The 27,985-nt window shown below is 49.4% G+C and overlaps 1 protein-coding gene and 1 long non-coding RNA gene across 7 annotated transcripts; one reads left to right on the top strand and one right to left on the bottom strand.

The window, feature by feature from the left end:
* Positions 1–323: 323 nt before the first annotated feature.
* On the bottom strand, positions 324–27,915 carry LRRC45 (leucine rich repeat containing 45). Of its 5 annotated transcripts, none has more exons than XM_050919949.1 (18): positions 27,753–27,915; positions 22,420–22,744; positions 20,318–20,379; positions 18,488–18,558; positions 18,045–18,223; positions 16,585–16,713; positions 15,894–16,006; positions 9,992–10,050; positions 9,798–9,875; positions 7,843–7,978; positions 7,487–7,564; positions 7,169–7,280; positions 6,924–6,994; positions 3,566–3,658; positions 2,888–2,980; positions 2,418–2,591; positions 2,188–2,335; positions 324–1,611 (listed from the first exon to the last, which is right to left on the bottom strand). In XM_050919949.1, exons 2-18 carry the CDS (start codon positions 22,649–22,651, stop codon positions 1,415–1,417), a joined length of 2,025 nt encoding a protein of 674 aa, XP_050775906.1. In that variant the 5' UTR covers positions 22,652–22,744; positions 27,753–27,915; the 3' UTR covers positions 324–1,414. The 5 variants fall into 5 exon arrangements, with proteins under 5 accessions (XP_050775906.1, XP_050775907.1, XP_050775905.1 ...); XM_050919950.1 differs by lacking the exon at positions 27,753–27,915 and adding an exon at positions 27,042–27,146; XM_050919948.1 differs by lacking the exon at positions 27,753–27,915 and adding an exon at positions 23,144–23,232.
* On the top strand, positions 25,147–26,250 carry LOC127032691 (uncharacterized). Of its 2 annotated transcripts, XR_007768868.1 has the most exons (4): positions 25,147–25,301; positions 25,528–25,627; positions 25,854–25,903; positions 26,130–26,250. It is a non-coding gene; the product is annotated as an uncharacterized LOC127032691 (long non-coding RNA). The 2 variants fall into 2 exon arrangements; XR_007768867.1 differs by lacking the exon at positions 26,130–26,250 and having other exon boundaries at positions 25,854–25,974.
* Positions 27,916–27,985: the final 70 nt, after the last annotated feature.

Genomic DNA, 27,985 nt, shown 5'->3' with positions numbered 1-27,985 from the left:
GAGCAGCTGAGGCTCTGGCCTCTCACCCTATTACAGCTACTGTACAGCTGCAGTCCATAGGCCTCTCCTGGGTCTCAAGGAAAGACTTGGAAGCTGAGCAACCACCCTGGGGGTTTAATTCCAGACCCCTTCTGTTTTTAGCTGTGCTTAAAATCTCTAACCTCTAGATGCCCTCAGCTAGTTCTGCATACAGCTGCCCCGTTTATTGGCCAGCCCCAGAGGGTCTCCTTGCAGAAAGCACATCACAGAGATCAACACAACAATTAAAAACAAACATTAGTGTTCCCAAATTTGTTAAAGCATGCACAGATGACTGCTCAGTGTTATAACAAAATGCAAAAGCTCTTTATTTTAAAATAAACCCTGCAAAACAAACCATGAAAACAAATCAACCCCTAGGCCCAGAGAGAAGGGCACATATTTCACTTTCATCTTCGTTTAAAAGATATGCATTAAAAATTAATATAAAATAATTCGCCATCTCCTACACATTATTTTCTGAAATTCTGTAGACAGGGAAAGAGAACAACTTATGCTCTCTCCACCAGTTCAAAGCCAAGGAAATAGGCACTGCACAGGTCAGGGACCTTGGAGAGCCAGGAGATCATTCTTTGCAGTTTGTCACTTTAGTAGGATCCAGTGTGACCCTCCCACCAACGTGGAATTAAATGCTGTTCTCTGCCACTGTCTTGTTAAAGAGCATCCAGCTTAGGGCAGTGGTCCATAATGAGCAAGGACAGGATCTTCCCTACTTTTCAGTATCAACTAGGACTGTAGGGGCTTCAGCCATAGTTAACAATTCATTATCCAGTCTGGTTCTGCAGTCACCTGCCAGCATAGCTGATTTTATTTATTACAAGTATGTCTGTGTTACCCATCACCATAGTATCTGGGCTCACTGTACCTTGCCTAGAGTGACACAGATGGCTCCCAAGCATGGGAGCTGTTTTTGATAGTTCCCCTTTCGAGAGTTGACAAGACTTACTTTGTGAACAGCCATGGCATCCAAATCAGTGCTGGAGGGTGACACCTCTCTCCCAGGATCCTACAACATGGTTAGTATCGGTGTGTGGGGCAGACACAGGTAGACTTAAGCTGTGTGACAGGACATAAAAACAATTTCAAAGGCTGTTACAAGCTCTAGTGTAGACAAGACCTAACACGGTGAAGTGGGAGAACTCAGTCCTGGCTATTCCTACCCCGGCTTGGCTAGTTGCTTTCTTCAGACCTCATTTCTGTCAGCAGAAGAATTTCTGAGTGGCCTGAGGAATTCTGTGTCTGTGACCCCCTCGTGCTTCAGAGACGAGTAACACCACTCTCCTGAGAAACCAGGCCTGCTCCGGAAGAAGGAGCTGCACACAGATCATGCCCCTCTATTCCTGACAGCAGGCACCTGAGATTCCTTAGGACATGCTCATTTCCTAGGGCTGAGGGGTCCAAGGGCGGAGCCCTGCACATAGGCCATGATGGCGTTTTGCAGAAAACTAGCTCGTTGGGCCTCCTCTTCCCTCATCCTGGAGATCTCAGCCTCTTTCATCCTCAGCTTCTCCTGGAGAGTAGAGATTTCACTCTCTTTATCCAGCAGAGCCTCCCGATGGTTACTTGATAACACTGTGCAAGAAGAACCATGTTACCATAGGGAGTGGGTGTGTCCTTTGGCTCATGGGGTCAGTACCAGGGAACAACCTGCTGTAGTGGGAGTATGCCTTGGAGTCAGAATGGTAACAGACACATACAGCGCAGACTGCTGGAGGCCTTTACCTCTAGCTTTACCTAGTGGGCCCAACGAGACACTGATGGGGGGATGCACATTTGCGTGCAGGTGTGGCATCATGCTCACAGGACTGAGGGTCAAGAGACCTGGGTTCTATGCCCCCTACCCTTCATGTGAACTTAAGCAGGGCACTTCACTTCTGAACCACAGCCTCCCATCTGTAAAATGGGGATAAGAATCCTAAGGCACTTCCAGGGGCTCCTGTGCAGTTTAATTCATTGCTGTCTGTAGAGTAACTGGAAGGCATGAAAGGAATATGAGGTGGTATTGTCAAGGGTAGTAGCTGGTACCATTCAACCTCAGACTCTCTAGACCATGGGGGCAGGACTAGTGATCACATGACACCTCATACTACTCCCTGCAATCTGTAAGGAAGGTGCTGTACGTAGTCCCCCAACCCCCACATCCAACACCTTTCAATTGCCTCTCCAGGGCAGCAATCTTCTCTTTCAGCCCTTCCTGTGCTGTCCTTTCAGCCTGCAGGTGTCCAATCTGCTCCTGCAGCTCAACTCTCACTTTGTTCACCTCAGCCACCTTCTCCTGCTCCTTGCCGCTCAGGTCCTAGCATACACAGGACATGAGAGACCAGCAACTGCAGCATCCAGCTGTGCATCAATCATTAGAATTCCCCCTGCCCTAGTACCTGTTGTAGTTCCTCCACGCGCCTCTTGAGCCCTTCGGTTTGCAGGGTCAGCTGGCTGACCTTGGCCTTTGCCTCTCCCACTGCCTGCTTCTGCTGAAGGCAGTAGTTCTGAGCTTCATCACGTGACTGTGTCATCAGCCGTAGCTTCTCTTCCAAGTGATCCAGGTGCTGTTGCTGTAAAACAAGCACATATTGCACCATAACCACTAATTCTGTATGTAACAAGTTGGAAGGTGCTGGGCTGCTGGGCACAGGGGTGATGGTTTTGAGACACCTTGGTACAGAAAGTGCTGATATATCTTGATGCAGACATCTCGGGGTTACTCACCCTCACGAGTCAGTCAATATTTAAGATAACGAGACCAAGAAGAACAAGTTACTGATCAGTTATCGGAGAAAGACACATGCTAGAAAGACAAATCTGCTCCCACCTCCACAGACAGGGCCCAGCAGCTGGGTCACGGTCTTACCTCTTCCAGCCTGGCTTGGCCCCGGACTTTGATTAACTCCTCCTCTGCCTGATCTCGCTCAGCAAATGCCGCTGCTTTGACTCGGCTCAGCTCCTGTCACAAACACACACATTCCAGCCACGTTACCATGCAGTTTCAGGCCACGGATGGGTCAGGCCTAAAAGAGATGCAGCCACTTAGGGGCAGGGAACAAACGGCTTTCCCCATTCTACGGCTGCCTGGGTCAGTCATTTGATTCACAGACTAAGCTTCAGGTGCAGGTGGGAATGCACCAGACACATAGTTCCAGGGCTGGGGAGCCACAGCCAGGAGGGACACGGGGGCTGAAAAACCTGTTCTCCATGGGCCTTACCCCCTAGGCAAATACATCACTGCTGCAGGCAATGTTTAATGCCTCTGACTGCATGCCCAAGCCCTGCTATCTTACCCAGCTTCTGATCCAGGACTGTGTTTGACCTCGCTCTACCACTATCCAGTAGAAAGAGTTTTTGTTTAAATAGGAAACCAAATCAACAGATGCCTCAGTCCCCCTGTCTTCCCATCTCTACCTCAGCCCTCATGCCCCACAGCACACAGGGAGTCTCACAGGCCAGCAGTGGAAAATTTTGTAAAGTCCCTTGTTAAAATAAACAGCCAATGACTCCCAGACACACAGGCACCCAGACCACTCACTCTCACCTCCTCCAGCCCAATCCGGATGGCTTCCAGCCTCTGGATTCTCTCCTGCATGGAGCGTTCACTTGACTCCATGTGATGTGTCATGTGATCCACCTGCAAAGCAGCAGGAGCCATTTCAGTGGGTTTCTGGCACCTTATTATTCCTGAGACACAGCAGTCACCCAGCATTGGGAATAGCACACTCCTCTCTAGCCAGCTACTGGCAAGAGACAACAAAGCTTCCTCCTCCCTCAACACAACTCTTCTGTGAGGCTCCAACACAACTGAGCAGCAATGCCTTTAAATAGGAAGCCAGAGCCTTGCATACAAATTCCCCCACATTTTTGAAGAAAGGGGGTTGGAATCAACTCCCAGGAGCTCAGGCCACCTTGTAGTTTGGTCTTGGACCGGAGCCAAACACTGGGAAAGGCCCAGGCTTTGGGATGTGGGATGAGGTCTTCCTGAAACAGATCTCTCATGAGATGTCCATACGCACCCAAGAACAGTTTGGGAGGTTTTGGTTTTGACAGTTTTGAGAGACCCAAATCCAATCCAGATCTGATCACAGCCTCCTCAAAGCAATGTGTGCTTACCTCAATTTACATATAGGTAGTAAACAGAACCTTCAAGGGGCGGGGTAGGGGGTGATAAAAATGCAAATTGTTTGGTTTCCTGCAAACAGGAGCAGGGTTTTAAAACAAAACACAACAATAAAACATGGGGCCTCCTTCACTACCAGACTGCATGTCACCTCCTCACCACTTAAATAAACTTTACTTTGAGGGGTAACCTTGAGAAGAATCCATTTAAAATGTTCACTGGACTACAAAAGAAAAAGGCAGAAAATTCAAGTTCTCTCTTTCAGCCAAGAAGCCAAAGAAAATCAGCATCTTTGGGCCTCTGGAAGAGATCCTGACCAAGAAGGTCAGCCACTGTGGAAGACGGTGGGTGAGAAAAGCTTCTTGAACAATGCCTTGACCCAAACTGTCAATAACCTAATCCCAGATTTGGACCTTAGCGTCCAAAATATGGGGGTTAGCATGAAAACCTCCAAGCTTAGTTACCAGTTTGGACCTGGTACTGCTGCCACCACCCAAAAAATTAGAGTGTTTTGGGGCACTCTGGTCCCCCCAAAAACCATCCCTGGGGACCCCAAGACCCAAATCCCTTGAGTCTCACAACAAAGGGAAATAACTCTTTTCCCTTCCCCCCTCCAGGTGCTCCTGGAGAGATACACAGAAGCAACCTCCGTGAATCTAAACAGAGGGAGTCCACCCTCTCTATTTCCAGTCCTGAAAACAAAAGCACTTCCCTCTTCACCCAGAGGGAATGCAAAGTCAGGCTAGTAAATCTAACACACTCAGATTTCCCCCCTGACTTCTTCCTCCCACCAATTCCTTGGTGAGCTGCAGACTCAATTTCCTGAAGTTCCCCACTAAAGAAAAACTCCAACAGGTCTTAAAAGAAAGCTTTATATAAAAAGAAAGAAAAATACATAAAACTGGTCTCTCTGTATTAAGGTGACAAATACAGGGTCAATTGCTTAAAAGAATATTGAATAAACAGCCTTATTCAAAAAGAATACAATTCCAAGCACTCCAGCAACTACAGACATGTAAATACAAAAGAAAAAAAAAACCATATAACTCACTATTTGATCTCTTTGTACTTACAACTGGGAAACAGAAGATTAGAAAAGCAGGAAATAGAAAAATCCTTCTCATAGCTGAGAGAGAGTCAGGCAGAAGACAAAGAACTCAGACACAAACTTCCCTCCACCCAGAGTTGAAAAAATCCAGTTTCCTGATTGGTCCTCTGGTCAGGTGCTTCAGGTTACTTTTTTTTTTTCAGGTGAAAGAGACATTAACCCTTAGCTATCTGTTTATGACACAAACCTTGCTAGATTCTGTTTTAGACTCATAGATGTGTGTTTTCACTTTTATTTTCTTGTAACCATTTCTAACTTTATCTCTTACACTTGAATTCACTTAAAATCCTGTCTTCTTTTGTTTTACTATTAATCTAAACCAACTGTGTTTGTACTACAGTGAATATGAACTTTGGGTAATTTGGCAAGCTGGTGGGTTTGGTTTCCTTCAAAGAGCAGATGGATCATATTATTCCTCTGAACGTTGCAGAAGAGGGCTGGACATTTCAGAGCACAACGGTCTGGGGAAGTTCAGGACTGGGGGTGGTGTTGGGGTCACCTGCTAACATTAAATAAGTCTGATAAAGACAAAAGCGTGCCTGTGATAACTGCAGGCAGGCTGTTGGATTCAAAGTGGTTGAATCAGAGCTCCACAGCATATAGAACACTAAGTGCATTCTGGCTGTGTGCATGTCCCAGACAGGGAGCCACAAGCAGCAGAAACAATTTGAGGCACTCAGTTTATATACAATACAACCTCTCACTGATGTGAACTGCACCCTAGAACGAGACAAGAGCTGAGCCCCAATCACTAGCCCTGAATTGCCTAAATGGGTTTTTGAGACATTTTGTTGTTTGCTCAAGCAAAACAGCCTTTTCAGGATAAAAATGATGACACCACCTGTTCAGTTACTGCCCTCTGGGGACAGTAGTGTACCTGGCGGGATTCCACGGAAGCAGCCGCTTCCCGTCAGGCTGGCAGGCGCGGAAGCGGCACCTGCTGGCCGGTGCTGCCCACCACACAGCTGGAGAAGCCACGGGACGGCAGGCCGGCGTGGAAGCTGCGCCTGCCGGACGGTGCTGCCCACCACACGGCTGGAGGAGCCACGGGGCAGCAGGCCAGCGTGGAAGCCGCGCCTGCCGGCCAGCGCTGCCAACCACACAGCTGGAGGAGCCACGGGGCAGCAGGCCGGCGTGGAAGCCATGCCTGTGGTGCGGCAGCCTGGCGCGGAAGCTGCGCCTGCAGGCCAGTGCAGGCACAGCCGAGCGCTGGACCAGGAGTCGGGGACAGGCAGCAGCGCAGAAGGGAAGGTGAGCGGGGGTGGAGGGGTGGGTCGGTCAGGTCTAGGGGCATGGCCAGAGGGGGAGCCAAGAGAGGGGGACCCTTTTTATGTTTTTGCTCCCCCCTATGCTGAAAACGTGGCTACGCCACTGTCTGGGGACAGGATCAAAAGATAAATATCTTTGACACCCAAGTATGCTCCTGAGGGCTGCAAAACCTTGCTGGATGGCCTAGCAGCAGGGTGCCCTGCAATCTCTCCAGCCAGGCTCAGGCCAGCGGGAAAGAGTTTCTATTTTTATAAATGGCCTTTTGTTCCCATGGATGAAACAGAGGCTGCTGGATCCTCACCTGACATCAACAAACAGTCCCAGTAACTAAACCAAAGGGGTCAGTAGCCCAGAGGCTAGCGGGGAGACTTGGTTCAGTTGCTGCTGTGGCCCTGTCCTTACCTCTTTCAGTCGAAGGGATTCCACATCTTCCAGGCCCTGTTTAAATCTCTTCTTCTCCATTTCTAGGCGTTCTGGAGGTTAAAAGAGAACGGATTATCAACCAAGATCTCCCCCTGGTACTCCACACTCTTCACCTCACACTACATCTCACCATAAATCTTTATGCTCAGACTGCAGGGTCTGGCTCCCCAATAACTCAATTCTCTGATTCGCCCCAGGCCTAGCTGCCCAGCTCCTCCACTCACCCTCTGCCTGCACGGCTCGCAGTTTCAGCTCCGCTGTTGTGTTTGTCAAATCTTGCTTCACCTGGAAGAGCTGGTCCTGCTGAGCTTTGCACCTTCTCTCTAGCTCATCCACCTGAATGGAAATCACCACCATGAAGTGAAGACAAACAGAGCTTCTGCTTCCACTAGCACTGGGATGGGTGGCTGGCTGTGCATGGCCACTAGCCAGTGGGAGCCATAGGAAAGAGTCTGGAAACCTACACACAGTTAGCAAAGCAAAAAGTATGTTGGGAATTCCTAAGGCCCATTCCATGTTTCAGTCTAGGCTTGCTCTCCTACCTGGTTTCTTAGAAGCAGGTTTTTCTCATTGGCAGCAGATAGGTCCCGGAGAAGCTTTGTTTCTCGACCAGCAGCTTCCTGCAAACCGAGCCCAGGATTAGGAAAGCCCATCCCTGACCTCCTGAGGCCCCACACCCCCATCCAATACCACTTCAAAATAACCTAAGTCCCCAACACCATAACTTTCTCCCACCCACAGTACAGATCATTCTCCACAGTCATTATTTTGTACTTCACAGTTCATATATGCAACCACCTGACTTCTCATCCCATCCAGCATCCCCTGACACCCCAGACCAGAATGCCACCCAGAATCAAATATCAACCAGCCCCATCCAACCCCCAATCCAGCCCACCTGTTTTTGCTGCCGGAGCTCCATCAATTGGCACTCGGTCATGCTGGCTTGCTCCTGCTTTGTGGAACTCAGCAGCTCTCCCAGGTTCTGCACTTTCTGCTCAGACAGAGCCAATGCAGCTTCAGTCATCTGCAGTCTACACAGTAGAAGGCACAGCTGAGATTTTAATCTTTGTCCCTCCCAAAAATATATCATACTCCCAATGAATTTTCTACACTGGACAGCACTGGATATGCAGCAAGACAACCTCACAGCAACATAGGAAGAGCCAGAGGATCAGCTTGGGGTCCTCCCAGCTCCGTCTCTTGCCTCAGACAATGGTCAGTACCAGCTGCTTCAGAGGAAGGTGCAAGAAACTCTGGAATTTGCAGTTACAGAATAATTTGCTCATTGGGGCAGTTCCTTCCCACTCCTCATCAGTTATGGTTAGCTCAGATCTTGAAGCACAAGAACTTGTATTCCCTAATGTATCTGTATCACATCTAATGTTACTGTGGGTGCTCTCATTATCAAGAGATATTGGATCCTTTTTGGAATCCTACTACGCTCCTGGCTGTAATGAAAACTTGTGGCAAGAAATTGAGCACACTAATTTTACATTGCATAACAAAGATTTTTTATCAGTTATAAATTTGTTGCCTTTCAATTTTGCTCTTGTAAAAAAGGCTGAACAGAAGCATCTGATTGTGATCGCTGAGCTGTTTACAGGACACTTAGATAACTTTTCCTTCAGTTGTTACAGTTAATTTATACATCAGTAAGGGGCCTGAGTAGCTCCACTTATTCCTTCAATGTCCTGCCCCTTATATTGCATTTCTCAACAGTGAATTTAATGTGCCCACTCCCCAAGGTATTGGGTCCCTCTTCACTGTCTGTGAGAATCACACCTCACCACACCCCTGCTCTGCTGGCAGAAGTCTGTAGTATAGCACTGGCCTTAAACACACACAGCAAATGGGCCTATTCCCTCCCGCTCTGCAAAGAGAGGCTGCTTGCCCCAACCCCTGGATAACCAAGCCCATGTCCTCTCCTCCATAACAGCCCTACACAGCCCATCTCTTGCCTTCTGTCAGCTCTGCATGGTTTAGCTTCCCATCTACTTAACCACTCTCCAGTAATACCAGGTCTTGCAGCTCATTTCTCAGCTTCTCCCACAAATGCATAGAATGCCCCTATTGCATCACTGTCTGGCCCCAAGCCGCCCTCCCTCAAAACCCCATACAAGATCCACTTCCACAGGGATCAAGGCTAATTGAAAATTGCCAATTGACAGCAGTGAGGCAGCTGGCCAGTGGGGATCACTGACATGATTGTTGGATTCTCCCATCACTTCGACAGCTGAGAGTTCAGCTGACACTGACTTAAGTTTTGGGCTTATTTGTTTTTATGGCTTCTCATGTGGGAAGCAAGTCCGGTCCCCGATTTGCAAATGCAGTTGCATGCCTTGCAAGTGTAGTCGTGGTTGGGCGGAGGGCTTCAGGCATTGGCCTTACGATGTGCTCTCTTCTCCTGCAGAGACCTCACACACCACTCCTCAAAAGTGGACACAGCCTCACAGCACAGACCTCTCCATCTAGGTCTGTCCAGTGCAACAAATTCCCAGGTGCCCTGGAAACTGACATAATTAGTGTCCATTTATCTCTCCAGCCTGAAGACTGCTGGGAGCCCATCCCCACAATGGGTTGCCTTGTCACTGTCCCCATCAACCCACTCCTAAGCCCACCTGCTTGTCTGTTATTTCTTCTAGCATGCAAGCTCTTTGGGGCAGTCACTGTGTTTACTACATTTGTGCAGCACCCAGTACAATGGGCCCTGATCCTGCCTGGGACCTCTAGGTGCTAACAAAACACTGACTGAAATAGTAAGCCAGCTACTCCCTCCTCTCTCCACAGCTCTGATCAGTACAGCCTACTTCTCAGCCAAGGGCATGACTGGGCAGATGCTTTCCTCCATACTTGGCTTTTAATGAATTCATGACAGACTGCCGCTCATTCAGGGCTTCTTGTAACTGGCCAACTCGTGCTGCTGATGTCCTGAATTGGGAAAAGAAAAACATTAACCACTCAAAATGAAGACTTCCATCTCAGACTTCCTTCTGAGAACCCGATCTTTCCCCCTATGCAAGGAGGGAGCCAAGAGATTCACTGACCTGCTGCTCCTGGTTATTTCTTCTCTCTGTTTATCAATAGTATCCATCAAATCCAGGAACTGAGAATGAGACAAACACCAGTGACACTGTGAACTGCAGGAGTTTGTGGCACTCCTGTGGGGAGTGGGGACATATAGCTGCACAGTGTCCCAATGCTGAGGAGCCTATGCAGTGTAACCTGGGGAACTGGGCAGACCCATGCTCCCTAATCCACCTTGTGGGGGTCTCACTAACCCCACATATGTACACCAAACCAGTAAAGCTAAATGGGGTAGAGACCACAGCACTGGTTGACTCGGGGAGTGCTATCACGCTTGTCTCGGGGAAGCTTGTGAAGTGTAGTCAGCTGCTGCGGGCTAAGCATACGGGGATAACATGCGTCCATGGGACATTTGGTTATTACCGCCCATCCCAGTAAAAATTGAGATTCAGGGAAACACTACTGAGGTAGCAGCAGGTGCAGTCCCTAAACTCCCATACCTGGTGCTCATAGGGAGGGACTTCCCACGGTTTGGAGACTTACTCCCAGTAGGAGGATTGGAGAAAGAGGGGAATCCTGAAGTTAGTGAGGCATCCACAGTAGACTGTCAACCCCTAGTCTTCTCTGAAATATCCCCAGATTTATTTTCCATTCCCAGACATGGTAGAAAGTCAAAAAGGGAAAGAAGGGCAGCTAAGGCCTTGGGAACCCGAATACTGGCCCAAAGCCAGAGGGTCACCCTCGTAGGTAGGCGGACCCGAGCAGCTGAAAAGGAGGCCACCCAGGAGGGAGAAGCTCCTGAGTCTGACCCCCACCCTAACGCTTCTGAACCAGTAGAGGCAACAGAGACTGGGCCCCTAGATCTTGGGCAGATTAGCCCCGGAAAAGGAAATTTTGGACGGGATCAGGCTGAAGACCCAAGGTACAACAACATTAGAAAGGAGGTGACTGAAATAGATGGGGTCCCCGTGGAAGGGAGAACACAGGGACCAGGACCCTACTTCATAAAGAAGAAGAATCTCTTATACCGAGTTGCATCAGTACAGGGGCAGAAGGTACAGCAGATCTTAGTACCTCAAAAACACCAGAATGCTGTATTAAGTCTTGTGCATAGTCATCTTTTTGGGGGGCACTTGGGGGTAGAGAAGACCCTGGCACGAGTCCTACAACGGTTCTTCTGGCCCGGAGTACATGAAGAAGTGCGAAGGTACTGTGCATCCTGTCTGGAGTGTCAGCTGCATAGTCCCCGTCCCCACCTGAGGGCACCTTTAGTACCCCATCCCATCATAGAGGTCCCCTTTGAGCGAATAGCCATGGACCTAGTGGGACCCCTGGAGAAGACGGCTCGGGGCCACCAATATATACTTGCTGTTTTGGACTATGCTACTCACTACCCAGAAGCCGTCCCCCTGCGAAACACAGCCTCTAAAACGATAGCCAAAGAGCTGGTGAGGATCTTTGCTACCAAAGGAGATATTAACAGACCAAGGAACCCCATTTATGTCAAAGCTAATGAAGGACTTCTGTACGCTGCTCCATATACATACCCTGAGAACTTCAGTTTACTATCCGCAGACTGATGGGTTGGTAGAAAGGTTTAATCGAACCCTCAAGGCTATGATAAGGAAGGTGGTAAGTCGGGACGGGAAGGACTGGGACACCCTACTGCCCTACCATATGTTCGCTACTCGGGAGATACCTCAGGCCTCAACTGGGTTTTCCCCATTCGAGTTATTATACAGGCGTCACCCCAGTGGCATAGTAGATATCGCCAAAGAGATCTGGGAAGAGGAACCCAATAAGGGGAGAAATATAATAGAACATGTAATACAGATGCGAGACCAGATAGCCCATGTTACCCCTATTGTACGGGAACATTTGCAAAAGGCACAGGAGGCCCAGAGAACCTATTACAATCGCCAAGCAAAAGTCTGACTGTTCCAACCAGGGGATCGGGTGATGGTGTTGGTACCCATGGCAGAAAGTAAGCTTCTGGCCCAATGGCAGGGGCCCTATGAGGTGGTTGAACCCGTGGGGGAAGTAACCTACAAGGTGCGGGAGCCAGGATGCCGAAAATAAGAACAGATTTATCACATCAACCTTCTGAAACCCTGGCATGCACAAGAGGCATGCATAACTATCCGAAAAGACCTAACCCAGGAAAACAAGCCTTCCAAACAGGTGAGTGGTCTCCCAGTTTAACACCAGACCAGAAGAATGAGGTGTCTGAGATGATCTTCCAGAACCAAGATGTGTTCTCGACAAAACCAGGTCGAACAACCGAGACATATCACCACATTGTCACGAACCCTGAGGCCAGAATAACAATGAGGCCCTATCGGGTGCCAGTGGCCAAAAGAGGAAATAAAACCAGAAGTAACAAAAAAATGCTGGAGTTGGGGATCATCGAAGAATCCCACAGTCAGTGGTCCAGCCCAATCATGCTGGTGTCCAAACCTGATGGCACCACAAGATTTTGCAATGACTTCCGGCGACTAAATGAAGTATCCCAGTTTGATGCGTACCCCATACCTCGCATAGATGAGCTAGTGGACCGTCTGGAGAATGCCCGGTATGTGACTACCCTAGACTTGACAAAGAGGTACTGGCAGATTCCCCTTGCGGAAGACGCAAAGGAAAAGACTGCGTTCTCTACACCACAGGGTCTTTTTCAATATACTGTCCTCCCTTTTGGACTACTTTCCAGCGCCTCATGGACAAGCTATTACGCCCGCATAACAGTTATGCTGCTGCCTACTTGGACGATGTGGTCATTCATACCCCAGACTGGAAAACCCACCTAGAGAAGATGGAGGCAGTCCTTGATACCTTCAGGCAAGCTGGCCTTACAGCAAACCCTGCCAAGTGCGCTGTAGGGTTTACAGAGGCCAAATATCTTAGCTATATTGTGGGGAAAAGTCTGGTAAAACCCCAAGTGGACAAGTTGGAGGCCATCCAAAATTGGCCCCGACCGCATCGCAAGAAACAAGTCTGGGCATTCCTAGGTGTAGTGAGGTATTACCGAAAATTTATCCCCCACTTTGCCACAACAGCAAGCCCCCTGACAGACCTAGTGAAAGCCCGTGAACCTGATCTGGTGAGATGGTCTGACGCAGCAGAGGAAGCATTCACAGACCTACGGACTGCCCTCTGCAGTAACCCCGTACTGATAGCCCCTGATTTCACCAAGGAATTTATCCTGCAGACAGATGCGTCAGAAGTAGGGTTGCGGGCCATCCTATCACAGATGGTCGGGGAGGAGGAACACCCAATTCTCTACCTCAACAGGAAACTCCTTCCAAGGGAACAAAAATATGCAGTGGTGGAGAGGAAGTTCCTTGCCATAAAATGAGCCATGGAAGCATTGCGCTACTACTTGCTCAAGCGCAGATTTGTCATCGTGACCGACCATGCCCCTCTCCAATGGACGCAGCGGAACAAGGAGAAGAACACAAGGGTGACCAGGTGGTTCTTATCCCTCCAACCTTTCCAGTTCCGTGTGCAACACAGAGCAGGGAGCCGTCACGGTAATGCCGATGGCTTGTCACATGTCCACTGTCTGGCATCCCAAGCTGCCCAACCCCTTGGTGTTGAGCATGGGGGAGGGATGTGTGACAGACCCAGGCAGTGTGGTACAGGAGTCTGACAGAGGGCAAATATACTGGTCACTAGCTGAGTAGTTTTCTGTTCCCTGAGTGCCTTATAAATCGTGTCAAACTAATCTGATAGCGTTCTTTGATAGGATAACGAGCCTTGTGGATAAGGGAGAAGCGGTGGATGTGATATACCTAGACTTTAGTAAGGCATTTGATACAGTCTCGCATGATGTTCTTATAGATAAGCTAGGAAAGTACAATTTAGATGGGGCTACTATAAGGTGGGTGCATAACTGGCTGGATAACCGTACTCAGAGAGTAGTTGTTAATGGCTCCCAATCCTGCTGGAAAGGTATAATAAGTGGGGTTCCGCAGGGTTCTGTTTTGGGACCGGTTCTGTTCAATATCTTCATCAACGATTTAGATGTTGGCACAGAAAGTACACTTATTAAGTTTGCGGACGATACCAAACTGGGAGGGATTGCAACTGCTTTGGAGGACAGGGTCAAAATTCAAAATGATCTGGACAAGTTGGAGAAATGGTCTGAGGTAAACAGGATGAAGTTCAATAAAGATAAATGCAAAGTGCTCCACTTAGGAAGGAACAATCAGTTTCACACATACAGAATGGGAAGAGACTGTCTAGGAAGGAGTATGGCAGAAAGATCTAGGGGTCATAGTGGACCACAAGCTTAATATGAGTCAACAGTGTGATACTGTTGCAAAAAAAGCAAACGTGATTCTGGGATGCATTAACAGGTGTGTTGTAAACAAGACATGAGAAGTCATTCTTCCGCTTTACTCTGCGCTGGTTAGGCCTCAACTGGAGTATTGTGTCCAGTTCCGGGCACCGCATTTCAAGAAAGATGTGGAGAAATTGGAGAGGGTCCAGAGAAGAGCAACAAGAATGATTAAAGGTCTTGAGAACATGACCTATGAAGGAAGGCTGAAGGAATTGGGTTTGTTTAGTTTGGAAAAGAGAAGACTGAGAGGGGACATGATAGCAGTTTTCAGGTATCTAAAAGGGTGTCATCAGGAGGAGGGAGAAAACTTGTTCACCTTAGCCTCCAATGATAGAACAAGAAGCAATGGGCTTAAACTGCAGCAAGGGAGATTTAGGTTGGACATTAGGAAAAAGTTCCTAACTGTCAGGGTAGTTAAACACTGGATTAGATTGCCTAGGGAAGTTGTGGAATCTCCATCTCTGGAGATATTTAAGAGTAGGTTAGATAAATGTCTATCAGGGACGGTCTAGACAGTGTTTGGTCCTGCCATGAGGGCAGGGGACTGGACTCGATGACCTCTCGAGGTCCCTTCCAGTCCTAGAGTCTATGAGTCTATGAGTGACTAGAGCAGGGACTGCACTGGAGTAATCAGGAACCTGCTAGAATCAATTAAGGCAGACAGGCTGATTAGAACACCTGCAGCCAATCAAGGCAGGCTAATCAGGGCACCTGGGTTTAAAAAGGAGCTCACTCCAGTCAGGGAGGAAGGAGCTAGAGGAGAGGAAGTGTGTGTGAGGAGCTGGGAGCAAGAGGCACAAGGAGCTGAGAGTGAGAGGCTGTGCTGCTGGAGGACTACGGACTACAAGTGTTATCAGACACCAGGAGGAAGGTCCTTTGGTGAGGATAAAGAAGGTGTTTGGAGGAGGCCATGGGGAAGTAGCCCAGGGAGTTGTAACTGTCATGCAGCTGTTACAAGAGGCACTATAGACAGCCGCAATCCACAGGGCCCTGGGCTGGAACCCGGAGTAGAGTGCAGGCCCGGGTTCCCCCCAAACCTCCCAAATCCTGATCAGACACAGGAGGAGTTGATCCAGACTGTGGGGAAGATCACTGAGGTGAGCAAATCTGCCAATAAGCGCAGGACCCACCAAGGTAGAGGAGGAACTTTGTCACAGGTCATTGACCAAAGCTAGTGTTCTGTCTCAGAGACTTTGTACCAAAGGGAGGGAGAGGATGTGGAAATCCTATGTATTAACTTCATAAACTGGAAAGTACTGAACTGTCCCAGTAAGAGAGAGAACAGGATGAATGAAAATGAAACCACTGAAATCCTTTGGCTCACAGAGTCAAGTGTTTCAGCCAGGGGATGTTTCCAATGCAACATTTCTGCTGGCGGATCTGCTCCCAAGGGCAACCTAGCCCCAATCTGCTGTATAATGCTGTGTGCCTACTGCAAGTACTAATGCAGCATGTCAGCATTTGCAAGTGGCTCCTTGGGCCAGGACTCCCGGTACTGTGCTACTTTACAAAGACAATTCACAGGAAAGCCAGCGTTCATGGCTGCCCCATTCAAGCTGCTGAAGCATTAGTAGGCCACTCACCTGCTTAGCCTTCTCCTCCTTCAGACTAAACACCTCCTTACTGAGTACGCGTGTCCGGCTGTGGTTCTCAGCAAGAATGGTCTGGCGATCCTGGTTGTGATCCATGGCTTGTTCTGACACAGAAACACATTTCCACAACAATAGAGCAGAGAGCGGTTCTACAGCAGGATGATACCCAGACCCCTGTGGCCTCCCCATGGACCCCTTTTAGGGAGGCTGTTCCTACAATATGGATGCAATGGATAGAGTGAAGGAAGTGTTGTTTTAAAGAAATAGCTTCCAAAACCCACAACAGTAATGCAGCTCAGTGCGGGCTGCTTTTGGCAACTTCCAAACTGTACCACAGCCACTAAGGGACAATACAAAGCCCCACTGAAGGGGAGTCCTTCTCTGTTTACATGACACTCCAAGACTGCACTCAATCAAACCCAACCATCTCCTCCCTAGCTGGTCTCTGCAGGGAGAAACTGGGAAAATTCCAGCATCTCTCTCCTTAGCACAGTACAGCTCCCTGCAGTACCTGAGTTCAGCACAACTCCTCCCTTACCAGCCGACAGGGCCCTAAATGGCTCCTGTCAGGGAGTGGGAGACATGGGGCTCCTCTGAGATAGCAGCAGCCCCATCACCATCCATGTACCTGTGGTGAGAAAAAGAATGCACACGTCTTGCCCACACAACATTGGCCACATACCCACAGCCTTCAGGATGTCACTCGGGACGTTGTTCCCAGCCAGCTCCAGTCTCCTCAAGGTCTTGTTGCTGTGCAGACAGCTCAGTAACGCTCGGCCCCCCAGGAGCCCAATGTTATTCCAACGCAAATCTAGAGGGGCAACAAACCATCACCCTGGCAGCAGCAGTAGCACCATCAGGCCATATTGAATATATTCCTCACACATGGCACCCCTGCACAGTGGGTCAGCTCCCCCTAGAAGCCTCAGCATAAACCACCAGTGCGTGCAGTTCACCATCTGAGAGTGATAGAATGAGAAAGTGACGGACAATGCAAACTTATAGCAAATGCAGCTTCGTCTACTCTCTCAGCATCCTGCAGAAGGACCTGCAATAAACGCTGCACATACTGCAAAGTCTGCGCAAGGAACCATTCCAGCCAGATAGACCTGCAGGATGTTCCCATCACGTCATTATTCAACAAACCCAACTTCCTTAGAGAGGCTGCCCAGCCCAGAAGCTTGCTTCTAGTCTGAAAGAAAATAATCTCCCTGCAGGGAGACAGCACAGCAGCAACCTCTGCCCACTTAGGGAGGGGAAGGGAAATTCTATCAAGGCTTCTATTTGGGGCAGCAGAGCATCTGCACAAAGAAACCTCAGGGCCTGGGATGAGATGCATGAGTCTCAAACCAACAGGACAGTCATAAGCTGGGGGAATTCCTCTTCTCATCAACCCAAAGGGAGGTGCTTCTGCACCAGGTAGCCAGATTTGGACTCTGTGTTTCCGTTCCACAGTTTCTGGTTAACCCCTGCTTATCTAAGTCATGAAATCTCTAGAGGCTGCCAGGGCTGCCACTGGCATAGAGTCTCTGGAGCAGCTCTGGAGTGACTGGAAATGGGAAGGCAATGCCACAGGCAGTGTTCCCTCTAATTTTTCCCATGCATATACAGAATGAATTACACATCACCTCCATATTGGTGCACATAACAAAATTCACACGGTGAGGCTGAATGGCTCGGAAGGTGGAGGTGAGTTCTGGGCTAGGGCAGAGAACTGAGGTGCAGGGGAGGTGAGGGCTCTGGCTCGGGGGCAGGGATGAGAGGTTTGGGGTGCATGCTGCCTCGGGGCTACAGCGGGAAGAGAGGACTCCCCCAGCAGCACCTGGACTGTGGTGGGGGAGAGGCTCCTCTCCCCCGGCCACAGCAGGTCCACGCTGGGGCTAGGTTGGGGCCAGGGGAGGGGCACCTCTCCCCAGCCCCGGCAAGTCCAAGGTAGGTGTGTGCTGGAGCCAGTGGGAAAAGACGCCTCTCCCCGCTGTGGTAGGTTCATGCTGGAAGAGAGGCATCTCTCCCTGCTGCAGCCCCAAGCCCCTGTGCAGGGCTTAACAGGCAGCTGCGCGAGACCAAGCAGCTTGGAGGGAACTTAGGCCAAAGGTACGACCTGAAAGTGATAACATCCTGATGAAGGGGAGTTGCTCTTACCCAGCTCCTGTAGGCTGGAATTGCATTTCAGGGCCATGGCCAGCTCTCCTGCTCCCTGGTGATTAATCTGGTTATTGCGCAGATCCAGCCACTGGAGGAAGCGGTTGGCTCCTAGTCCCTGGCAGAAAAGGGAAAAGCCCTCTTCCCACATGCCCAGGCTGTTCCATTCCAAGGTGAGGCTGAGGAGAAAGTTAAACAGGAGTTGCAGGTTAATCTACATCTCTAGGAAAAAGGAACAGCAAGAGGCTGAAGGGGATGCCTCAGCCTAGCTCCTGTGGGGACCCAATCACAGGCTCACCCTAGCCAACAAAGGCCAGACTCCAAAGAAAAGGGAGCTCTCCAGTGTCCACCCCAGCTCTGGTCCAGCAGAGAAACCCCTGACCCTTGCACCCACTCACCCAGCACACAATGGACAGACGGGTGGAAGTGACTTTACACCTCACCTTCTGATGGATTTGTTCTGCCTGAGGAGTTTCCCCAAAGCCTCAGCACCCAGAGCTCGCAGGTTATTCCCCTGAAACAAATACCACAGGTGAATGGCTTAAGGTGTCCCGTTTCATCCCGTCTGATACACTGGGTGGTGCCAAGGTCGAGTTGTGGTTATGATTTATCACATGTAGGTAACACTGGTCCCAGGCACATTGCCCACTAAACCCGGGCTCTCCAGCCCTTGTGTGGAAATGCACAGATCCTGCTGGTGACAGTGTCAAATAGAAACATGCTGCCTGGCCTCACTGTGCCAAGAAACACTTTCCAAATGGAGAAGCCTAATATCTCCCACATGGAAACAGTAGTGTCATCATTTGCCTGTGATAAGAAGGGAGCCTCAGACTCTTGGCATCTGGTGGGCATTTTGACTTTTCACCAGGAAGGGCTCATCTGACAGCAGAGTGAGGCATGATGGATGGGTCTGGGAACTAATTCAGAATGATATTATGTACTAGCAGAAGGCTGTCTTTATGGTTATTTATTATTATTATTTTTAATAAATAAATTTTTTGTTACACTCTCCCCTGAGGATCTGTGGCAAGCGTGACCTACCCAGGGGCTCCAGATCCCACTGTACTGCATACACACACACCCATAACTTGAGCTTGGTTGTCAGTGTTGCAATGCATATTTTTAGGTAGTATTCAGTCAGAACCCAGATTCGGCTTTGCTAGTATTTTTTAACACAGTTTTGGGCCGTATACATAAAGGCAACATATGACAGACCCGGGGCAGACAGTCCTTTTCACATGCAATTCTAGTGTAATAATGTGTTCAGTTCTCCATAACATGTTAACAGAAAGATACTGATAAATAGGAGGGACTTCACAGAAGAGCAATTCAGATAACCAGGGGACTCCCTCACTGATGTTGAAACATTAAAAGACCTAAATATGTCTAGCTTGACCAAGCAGTAGCTAAGAGGGACACACATAGTAATAATTGCCCATGAGTAAGTAAAGATGGACTGATCTATATGAGAAAGTTGAACCAGTTGTAGGCAGTGTCTACACAATGAGCACCAGAGCTGTACTGCCATAGTGCACACACTTTCTACACTGATGGAAGGGTTTGTTCGTCAATGTAGTTAATCCACCTCCCAAGAAGCAGTTGCTAGGTCAACAGAAGAATCTGCATCTACACTGAGGATTAGGTCAATTTAACTGCAGCACTGAGGGGTGTGAGAATTTCCACTCCCCTGAGCAATATATCTAGGTGGTCTAAATGTTAAGTATAGATCAGAGTATAGTTAATGTGTGACTTTAAAGAGATTTAGTTAAACTAGTGCAAGAGGCTGTGCGGACACACTTCAGATTAAAACAGATGTAATTCATTATAGCTTCAGTCAATTAGGAACAGTTTTAAACTAAACTGAACCAAGTCATTATTAAACCAAAATAAGTGTGTCCACAGGAGTTTGCACCAGTTTAAATGAATCAGTTTAAAAAACAATTTTATATTAAAAGTATGTAGACAAGGCCTTAGCAACGGATTACTAGGAAAACCTTCCCACCAGTGAGTTCTACCAAGCAGTCTCCCTAAGAGAAGGGCTGGGAGTCCCATCAAGTGAGGCAATTACAGTGGACAGGACACCGCATTAGGAAGTGTGCGAAAGGGAACAAGCCTGCACTGGTCCCTTCAGTTGGTGGCCTGCATGGGACCATCGGATCTTTCCATCCCCAATTCCCATGAGAGCTGCACCTCTGAAACCTCCTCAATTGCTTTTGCGGTGTTGAAGGCCAAGGCTTGCTCAGAGTTGCTCAAGTCAAGTCAAACAAACTCACCTTCAAGCCCAAAGATTTTACTACAGTGTTGGAGCAAAGTCCATTCAGCAGATATCTGACCCCTGTGAAAGAGAAAAGAAGGATATTTATATTTCACACAGGACTTCAACCCTCTCCTGGACCTGAACACGAGGTGTCAGTAAACACCTCTTTACCCCACCAGGCTCAATCAAGGAGACGTAGCTACAGGGACAAACTATTTCATTAGCAAGAAACTTTAGTGCTGCTGGAAAATGCCAACCTGACCTGGAGACCTCTCTGCACACAGACCAGCTAGAGCCTGGGTACAGGCTTCTCACAAGCCCTGCCGCTATGATCACAGCCTTGGTCTGGAGAACCCTCTTCCAGCAGTGAGGGGGGACTTCAGACTTTATGGCTTATGCAGCCCTTGCTCTCTGCTGATAGGGTGGTTTGTGTGGTGCAGACGCTTCTCCTCTAGGATCTGGACAGATTGCACACAACATTTGGCTGCTACTGACTTGGCCCACTCTGAAACTAGTGATCTGTTCGTTCCCTCGGAGCACCTGGCATTGGCCACTGTCGGAAGACAGGACACTAGGCTAGATGGACCTTTGGTCTGACCCACTGTGGCCATTCTTATGTAGAGGGTAAAGGCTCCAAGTCTCGTTTCCAGTCCCCTGAGCCGCCAGAAAGTAAATTCAGCAACTGCAGCTGCCAATAATTCCTCTTGCTGCTATAGGGCTAACTTCCAGCTTGGGTAGATGCACACTTGCTAGCTTTGATCAAGCTATACTAAAAGTATTAGCAAAGTTGCAGCAGCACTGGTGGCAGCACAGGCTAGCTGCCCGAGTCCAGTCCTATACAGAACTTAGGTATGAACTCAGGTGGCTAGTCCAAGCCACTACCCATGCTGCCCCAATTATACTACTATTTTTAGCACATAAACTCCATCAAAACTACCTCACATATGCCTACTGGAAATTACACCACCAGATGCAGTGGAAACATGCCCTATGAGTGAAAATGTACAACAGACAAGTCCTCTCAGGCAGAGAGAATGTGCTTCTGGCATATGCAGCAGGGCACCAAAGGAATCATCAAAGCACACAATCAGTTTCAAGCAACTCTGTGGCCTCATTAGTCCAGCACAGCTAGAGTCACACCTCATGTTCTAACTGCAAACAGCTTCGTTCCAATACCCCCTAGTCCTTCCTCTTACTAATGTGGGCTCCTGAAGATCTCTGATCACTGTATTGTTCTCTCTTATTTTTCTAAAGTAGCTGTACTCTACAGGGACAATGCAGTGGCAGAAACCCTGTTTTAGACTGTTAAATGGTTGAGGCAGAGTATTTCCCGTGGTGGGTCCCCTTTCTGGAGATAGCAGATTGAGCCCAAGCCTGACTGTACAGATCTATATTTAAGACATAGTTTTCCAATAAAGCCTTTGCCCAACAGCAACACCCATTAAAATTAAAAGCTCTGCATATGCATTCATACACCCTGGAAAGAGGGATTGGAGAGTCAAAATATTGTCCGTTTGAGATTTGAAAGCTTCATCCTAATTGTGTTCAGCATGTCCATTTAACCCTCACTAAGCATGCAAGCAGTGCAGGGAGTTTCTGGGGCTCAGATCTTTTATTCATGCTCACAAAATAGTTTGTATGTTGTCCCAGTAAGCGTCTCAGACCCAGGTCCTGAACAGAATGAGACCCACCACCCACCTTGGCATTACTGGTTGAAACATATGAAGGAGTTTTGCTTTTGTGATAAGTTTAGTTAAATAAGAAAATATATCAGCTTTCAAAGCTCAGACAACTTGGTGAGGTAAAAAAGTAAAAAACGCAAACAGAATGGGTGGGTTCATTTGGGCTTAGATAATATTCTCTCTGAGACAGATTAGTTCATAGAGTAAATGTAAGGCCAGGAGATTCAAACACACAAATTCCTATTAGCAAGAATCCTGGATCTAATTCCCTGCACATGGGGCTGCAGTTTTGCCCATAAGCACACATTTATTCACTCTTCAGAGCAACTCCCTTAAGATTAAGGATTTGACTTTCAGCGTGAGCCTGACTCCCAGATCTCACAGTTCAGAGGCATAGCACACATGCAAGTGTCTCCCTGTGGGCAAAGAGTCCCACCTTCTTCATTCAGCATGCAGTCACTCAGCATGATCTTCGTAAACAGGATCTCGTCCTGTAAAAGCTTCCCTAGGACTCTGCATGTATCCACAGAAAGGCTCTGGGTGGCAAAATCCAAGCAGCTGTGTCCTGGCCCCTCCTGGAGCTCATGTAGCTGCTGCAGGACTGTCTCCTGTGGCTGAGCACCACTCTCCTTACATAACTGGATATAGGCCCTTCGAAACTCTTCCATTGCCACAGCAGGTGCTAACGTCACTCCTTTCCTGTCCTCTGCATGATGAAGGACCAAGCTGGCCTCAGAGAAGAGCAGGGAATGCACGAAAACCTGGTGGACAGTAAAGGCTGTACTGTGAAAGGCAAGAAGCAATCTCTGGACTATAGTGCATGGTCCTAAGGATAAACAGGACCAATACAAATAGTGCTCAAAGCCACAGCCATCCCCACCCCATAAACACCCACTTGGAGCCCTGCAGGACACCAGTCCCAACCCCACTCTCTCAGGATAGGGAGAAACTCACTACAGCCTCTTCTCATGTACCCGTTGACTGTTACAAGGATACAACCCCCACCCCTTACAACAGCCACGCCCTACACCCTGTAACTAGGAAGAGTAGAGCATGCTGGGGATTGTAGTTCTGCTCTTTCCCCCTCCCTCTCCACCCCAGTAACCAGGGGAGGAGGGCATGCTGGGAGCTATAGTACAGAGCCAATTTAGAAATGTTACCGGGTGCAGCCCCATCTCAGTAGAGATATTGTCTCCTGCAGTGCAGGCCCTACAGCTCCTCCCATAACATCAGTGTATGGCCAACCTCAAAAGATCAAAAATCATGACAGAGACTAAAAACAAATCAAAAGATTAAAAAAAATATTTAACTCCCCACTACTTCTCTCCAGTGTGTAACTGAGAATTTCAAGTTGAAACATCAATGTTTAATGCGCACAAAAATGCTCACCTCTCCCTGGCTGCTCTGACTGAGAGGCCACTTGCCCTCTCTTCACCCCTAAGACCAGGTAACTCCCCGATCCCCATTGCCTCTTATTCTTGATTCTCCCCAGACTCATTTCCTACCTTCCGCCTACATTTCCCTTTTCAACTTCCCCCTCCTCTGCCCGCCCCCCTCACATTTTCCTGCCCTTCCACAGCAACCTCACCTTCAGACAAAGAATTCCCTGGCTGAGATGATTTAGTTGGGGATCGGTCCTGCTTTGAGAAGGGAGTGGGACTAGATGACCTCCTGAGTTCCCTTCCAACCCTGATAACAATGATTCATAGAATCATAGACTATTTTAGAATATATTGTACAAGAACTATAAAATGGAGCTGAACAAAGACCACCCAAGAAAGACAGAGCACTCTCCCTGTGGATCACGTTTTCAAATTAGTTTTCAGTGAAGATTTATGTGAACTGCAACGAACTTTGCTAATTGCTGGAAAACCATCACCCAAGCAGAGCTTTCTACATCTCAGCGTAGTTTTTATATTTTCAATCTTAAATATTATTTTTAAATAACCAATTCATTCACATTCAAAGCATATAAACCAAAATTTTAAATAATTCTTTCTTTGTATAATTTTAACTTCGGAAATGTGTTATCCAGTGATTACAATAAATTATTTACCTTTAAAATCCTATAATTGTCCAAATAGCTACAAATGATACATTTTTATTTCAATTACTCTTCCCTCTCACTGATTCAGGACTTCTCCTCTGCTGGGGACCCAGAAGCACTTCCCTCAACTATCCCTATCCTGCCTCAGGAAGTACAGCTGCTGGTCCCAAGTAAAGTACTCAAAGGGTGGAGAGAAGTGTCATCAGAACAGCTGTGTCTGGGGCAAAGGAGAAGACCACTGCCCCAGAAGTTCTGTTGCAGGCTCCAAGGCTCTGCTCAGGCCAGGTAGCTGCTGCCCCACTCCCCCAGCTCTCCCCTCTCACTACACCAGGACCAATCCATAAAGGAAGGAAGGGCATGTCTGTCTTCTTTCACAACACTCTGGCTGTTTGTCCAGCTCTGAAAATGAAGGGAATGGAGGGGCTTCCTTCTCCATTAGTACAGTTCCTCCTGCTAGCACCACAATCCTGTGATTCACAATTAATTTGGGAGAGTTAGCAATAGTGTTACATCCATGTGGCAACCACAACAATTGCTCATGTGGTGAAACCCCAGCAAGAAAGAATTAATATATTAACAACTCTCTGACATATGTTCTGGTCTTCAGCAGGAAGTTAGTTGTCCTCCCTGTGCAGCTATTCCAATTGCTCAGCTGGAAGCATAAAGAACCAGGGCTTGTCTACATCACAAAGTTGCAGCGCTGGTGAGGGGGTTACAGCGCTGCAACTTAGGAGGTGTACACATCTGCAGGGCATCACCAGCGCTGCAACTCCCTGTTTGCAGCGCTGGCCGTACTCCCGTTTTGTCTCGGGTGTAGAGGATCCAGCGCTGGTGATCCAGCGCTGGTAACCAAGTGTAGACACTTACCAGCGCTTTTCTTGACCTCCGTGGAATAAGCAGGTATCCCAGCATACCTGAGGAAGCCTCTCTGGTAATCAAGCAGGTCTCCTTCCCCGTGGTTTGCTCCGGTGTTCTCCGAACCCCCGAGCAAGCAGGTCTCCTTCCCCGCGGTTTGCAGGGGGGTTCCGGGAATGCGAGAGCAAACCGCGGGGAAGCAGGTCTCCTTCCCGGGTTTGCTCTTGCGTTCCCCAAACCCCCGTGCAAGCAGGTCTCCTTCCCCGGTTTGCTCTCGCGTTCCCCGAACCCCCGAGCAAGCAGGTCTCCTTCCCCGCGGTTTGCAGGGGGGTTCGGGGAACGCGAGAGCAAACCGCGGGGAAGCAGGTCTCCTTCCCCGGTTTGCTCTCGCGTTCCCCGAACCCCCGTGCAAGCAGGTCTCCTTCCCCGGTTTGCTCTCGCGTTCCCCGAACCCCCGAGCAAGCAGGTCTCCTTCCCCGCGGTTTGCAGGGGGGTTCGGGGAACGCGAGAGCAAACCGCGGGGAAGCAGGTCTCCTTCCCCGGTTTGCTCTCGCGTTCCCCGAACCCCCGAGCAAGCAGGTCTCCTTCCCCGCGGTTTGCAGGGGGGTTCGGGGAACGCGAGAGCAAACCGCAGGGAAGCAGGTCTCCTTCCCCGGTTTGCTCTCGCGTTCCCCGAACCCCCGTGCAAGCAGGTCTCCTTCCCCGGTTTGCTCTCGCGTTCCCCGAACCCCCGTGCAAGCAGGTCTCCTTCCCCGGTTTGCTCTCGCGTTCCCTGAACCCCCAAGCAAGCAGGTCTCCTTCCCCGCGGTTTGCAGGGGGGTTCGGGGAACGCGAGAGCAAATCACGGGGAAGCAGGTCTCCTTCCCCGGTTTGCTCTCGCGTTCCCCGAACCCCCGAGCAAGCAGGTCTCCTTCCCCGCGGTTTGCAGGGGGGTTCGGGGAACGCGAGAGCAAACCGCGGGGAAGCAGGTCTCCTTCCCCGGTTTGCTCTCGCGTTCCCCGAACCCCCGTGCAAGCAGGTCTCCTTCCCCGGTTTGCTCTCGCGTTCCCCGAACCCCCGAGCAAGCAGGTCTCCTTCCCCGCGGTTTGCAGGGGGGTTCGGGGAATGCGAGAGCAAACCGCGGGGAAGTAGGTCTCCTTCCCCGGTTTGCTCTCGCATTCCCCGAACCCCCGAGCAAGCAGGTCTCCTTCCCCGCGGTTTGCAGGGGGGTTCGGGGAACGCGAGAGCAAACCGCGGGGAAGCAGGTCTCCTTCCCCGGTTTGCTCTCGCGTTCCCCGAACCCCCGTGCAAGCAGGTCTCCTTCCCCGGTTTGCTCTCGCGTTCCCCGAACCCCCGAGCAAGCAGGTCTCCTTCCCCGCGGTTTGCAGGGGGGTTCGGGGAACACTGGAGCAAACCGGGGAAGGAGACCTGCTTCCCCGCGGTTTGCTCTCGCGTTCCCCGAACCCCCCTTGAAGCCACCCAACAGCGCTGCAGTGTGGCCACATCTAACACCACTTGCAGCGCTGGTTGCTGTAAGTGTAGCCACTCTGCAGCGCTGGCCCTATACAGCTGTCCTAATACAGCTGTAACAACCAGCGCTGCAAAATTGTAGATGTAGACATACCCCCAGTGTCAAGTGACCAGCAAGTGTTAGAGGAACCACAGCTTGGGAACTTCTGATGCTGAGCATGCATCAAACCTGAAAATCTCACACAGGAGAAGTATCAGAGGGTAGCCGTGTTAGTCTGGATCTGTAAAAGCAGCAAAGAATCCTGTGGCACCTTATAGACTAACAGACGTTTTGGAGCATGAGCTTTCGTGGGTGAATACCCACTTCCTCAGATGCATGTAATGGAAATATCCAGGGGCAGGTATATATATGTGTGCTAGCAAGCAAGCTAGAGATAACGAGGTCAGTTCAATCAGGGAGGATGAGGCCCTGTTCTAGCAGTTGAGGTGTGAAAACCAAGAGAGGAGAAACTGGTTCTGTAATTGGCAAGCCATTCACAGTCTTTGTTCAATCCTGAGCTGATGGTGTCAAATTTGCAGATGAACTGAAGCTCAGCAGGAGAAGAACAGCCCAAAATCCCAAAGCAAGGCAGGAGCTTAGCAAAACCTCAAGAAAGATGAGCCCAACAAAGTCTATCACCACAGCACCATACATGCCCAACACTTACCTTCTGGACACTTCAGGACAGCTATTTCTCAGAAGCAAACTATCTGATATACAGATACACAGGGCTTGAACTGAGCCAATACTCTCCCAAGATGCCATCTTTACTCTGCAGATTATTAGCCTTTTTTTTTAAATCTATCAAATCTGACTGAGTGTAAACTGATGCAGCAACATCTACCTCAGGCCTGGTCTACACATACAAATTTCATATAACTGTACTGTGTAAATTGGGTGTGTGTGTGTGTGTGAGGAGGGGTTCTTTACTGAAATAGTTAAATTGGTGAAATCCCTAGTGTGGATGTAGTCTCCGTTATAAAAGTACCTTATACTTTTATCTTTTATTCCCCTTCCCACATGGGAATAAAGTACATTTTTATCCTGCTATCAGTGCACTCACACTAAGGGCACTGTAACAACACTGGAATTAATTAAGGCAGTGTAACTCGAGTGTGTGTAGACAAACCTGTTTGCAGAGAGCCTGAAAGGATAGCTCTGAAATGAGTTACCTGTCCCTGTTCACCGCAGTTACCAGCCACGAGGCAGAAGGGCAGGTCCCTGCGCCACCTGCGGGCAGAGAGCGGGAGACACCGTCTCTTGCGTTTGCCCCGCTCCAGGAAACCAGCGGAGCACGAGCGGACCGCGGTATCACCGCCCACCCGGGAGAGGGAGGGGGAGCCCGGACCGCGCTCCCCGCACCGGCGCGGTTACCGACCTCGGGCTCTTTCGTGGTGTCGCCTGGGCGGGGCTAGGAGGCGCCCGCTGCCGGTTTCGGTCCCGCTAGAGACGGGCTCGTACCGGGAATTCGAGCGTGCAAACGGCCTCCCACCATTGGCCCCCGCCTACACGCCCAGGGAGAGGAGGCAGCGGGAACTACAGTTCCCAGCATGCACCGCAGATAGGATTCCCCCCCTCCTTCCTTTTACTGACCCCGGAAACATCAGCGAC

The sequence above is a fragment of the Gopherus flavomarginatus genome, chromosome 12, assembly GCF_025201925.1.
Source record: "Gopherus flavomarginatus isolate rGopFla2 chromosome 12, rGopFla2.mat.asm, whole genome shotgun sequence".
NCBI classification, from domain to species: domain Eukaryota; kingdom Metazoa; phylum Chordata; order Testudines; family Testudinidae; genus Gopherus; species Gopherus flavomarginatus.
This window is presented reverse-complemented; position numbering and strand designations above follow the sequence as displayed.

Coding starts and splice junctions, on each gene's coding strand:
- LRRC45 (XM_050919947.1), bottom strand. CDS start 22,953: ATGAGAAGAGGCTGTAGTGAGTTTCTCCCTATCCTGAGAGAGTGGGGT. Junction 16,714..18,044: donor TTCCAGCCTACAGGAGCTGG/GTAAGAGCAACT, acceptor TTGCCCCTCTAG/ATTTGCGTTGGAATAACATT. Junction 9,876..9,991: donor GAAATAACCAGGAGCAGCAG/GTCAGTGAATCT, acceptor TTCCCAATTCAG/GACATCAGCAGCACGAGTTG.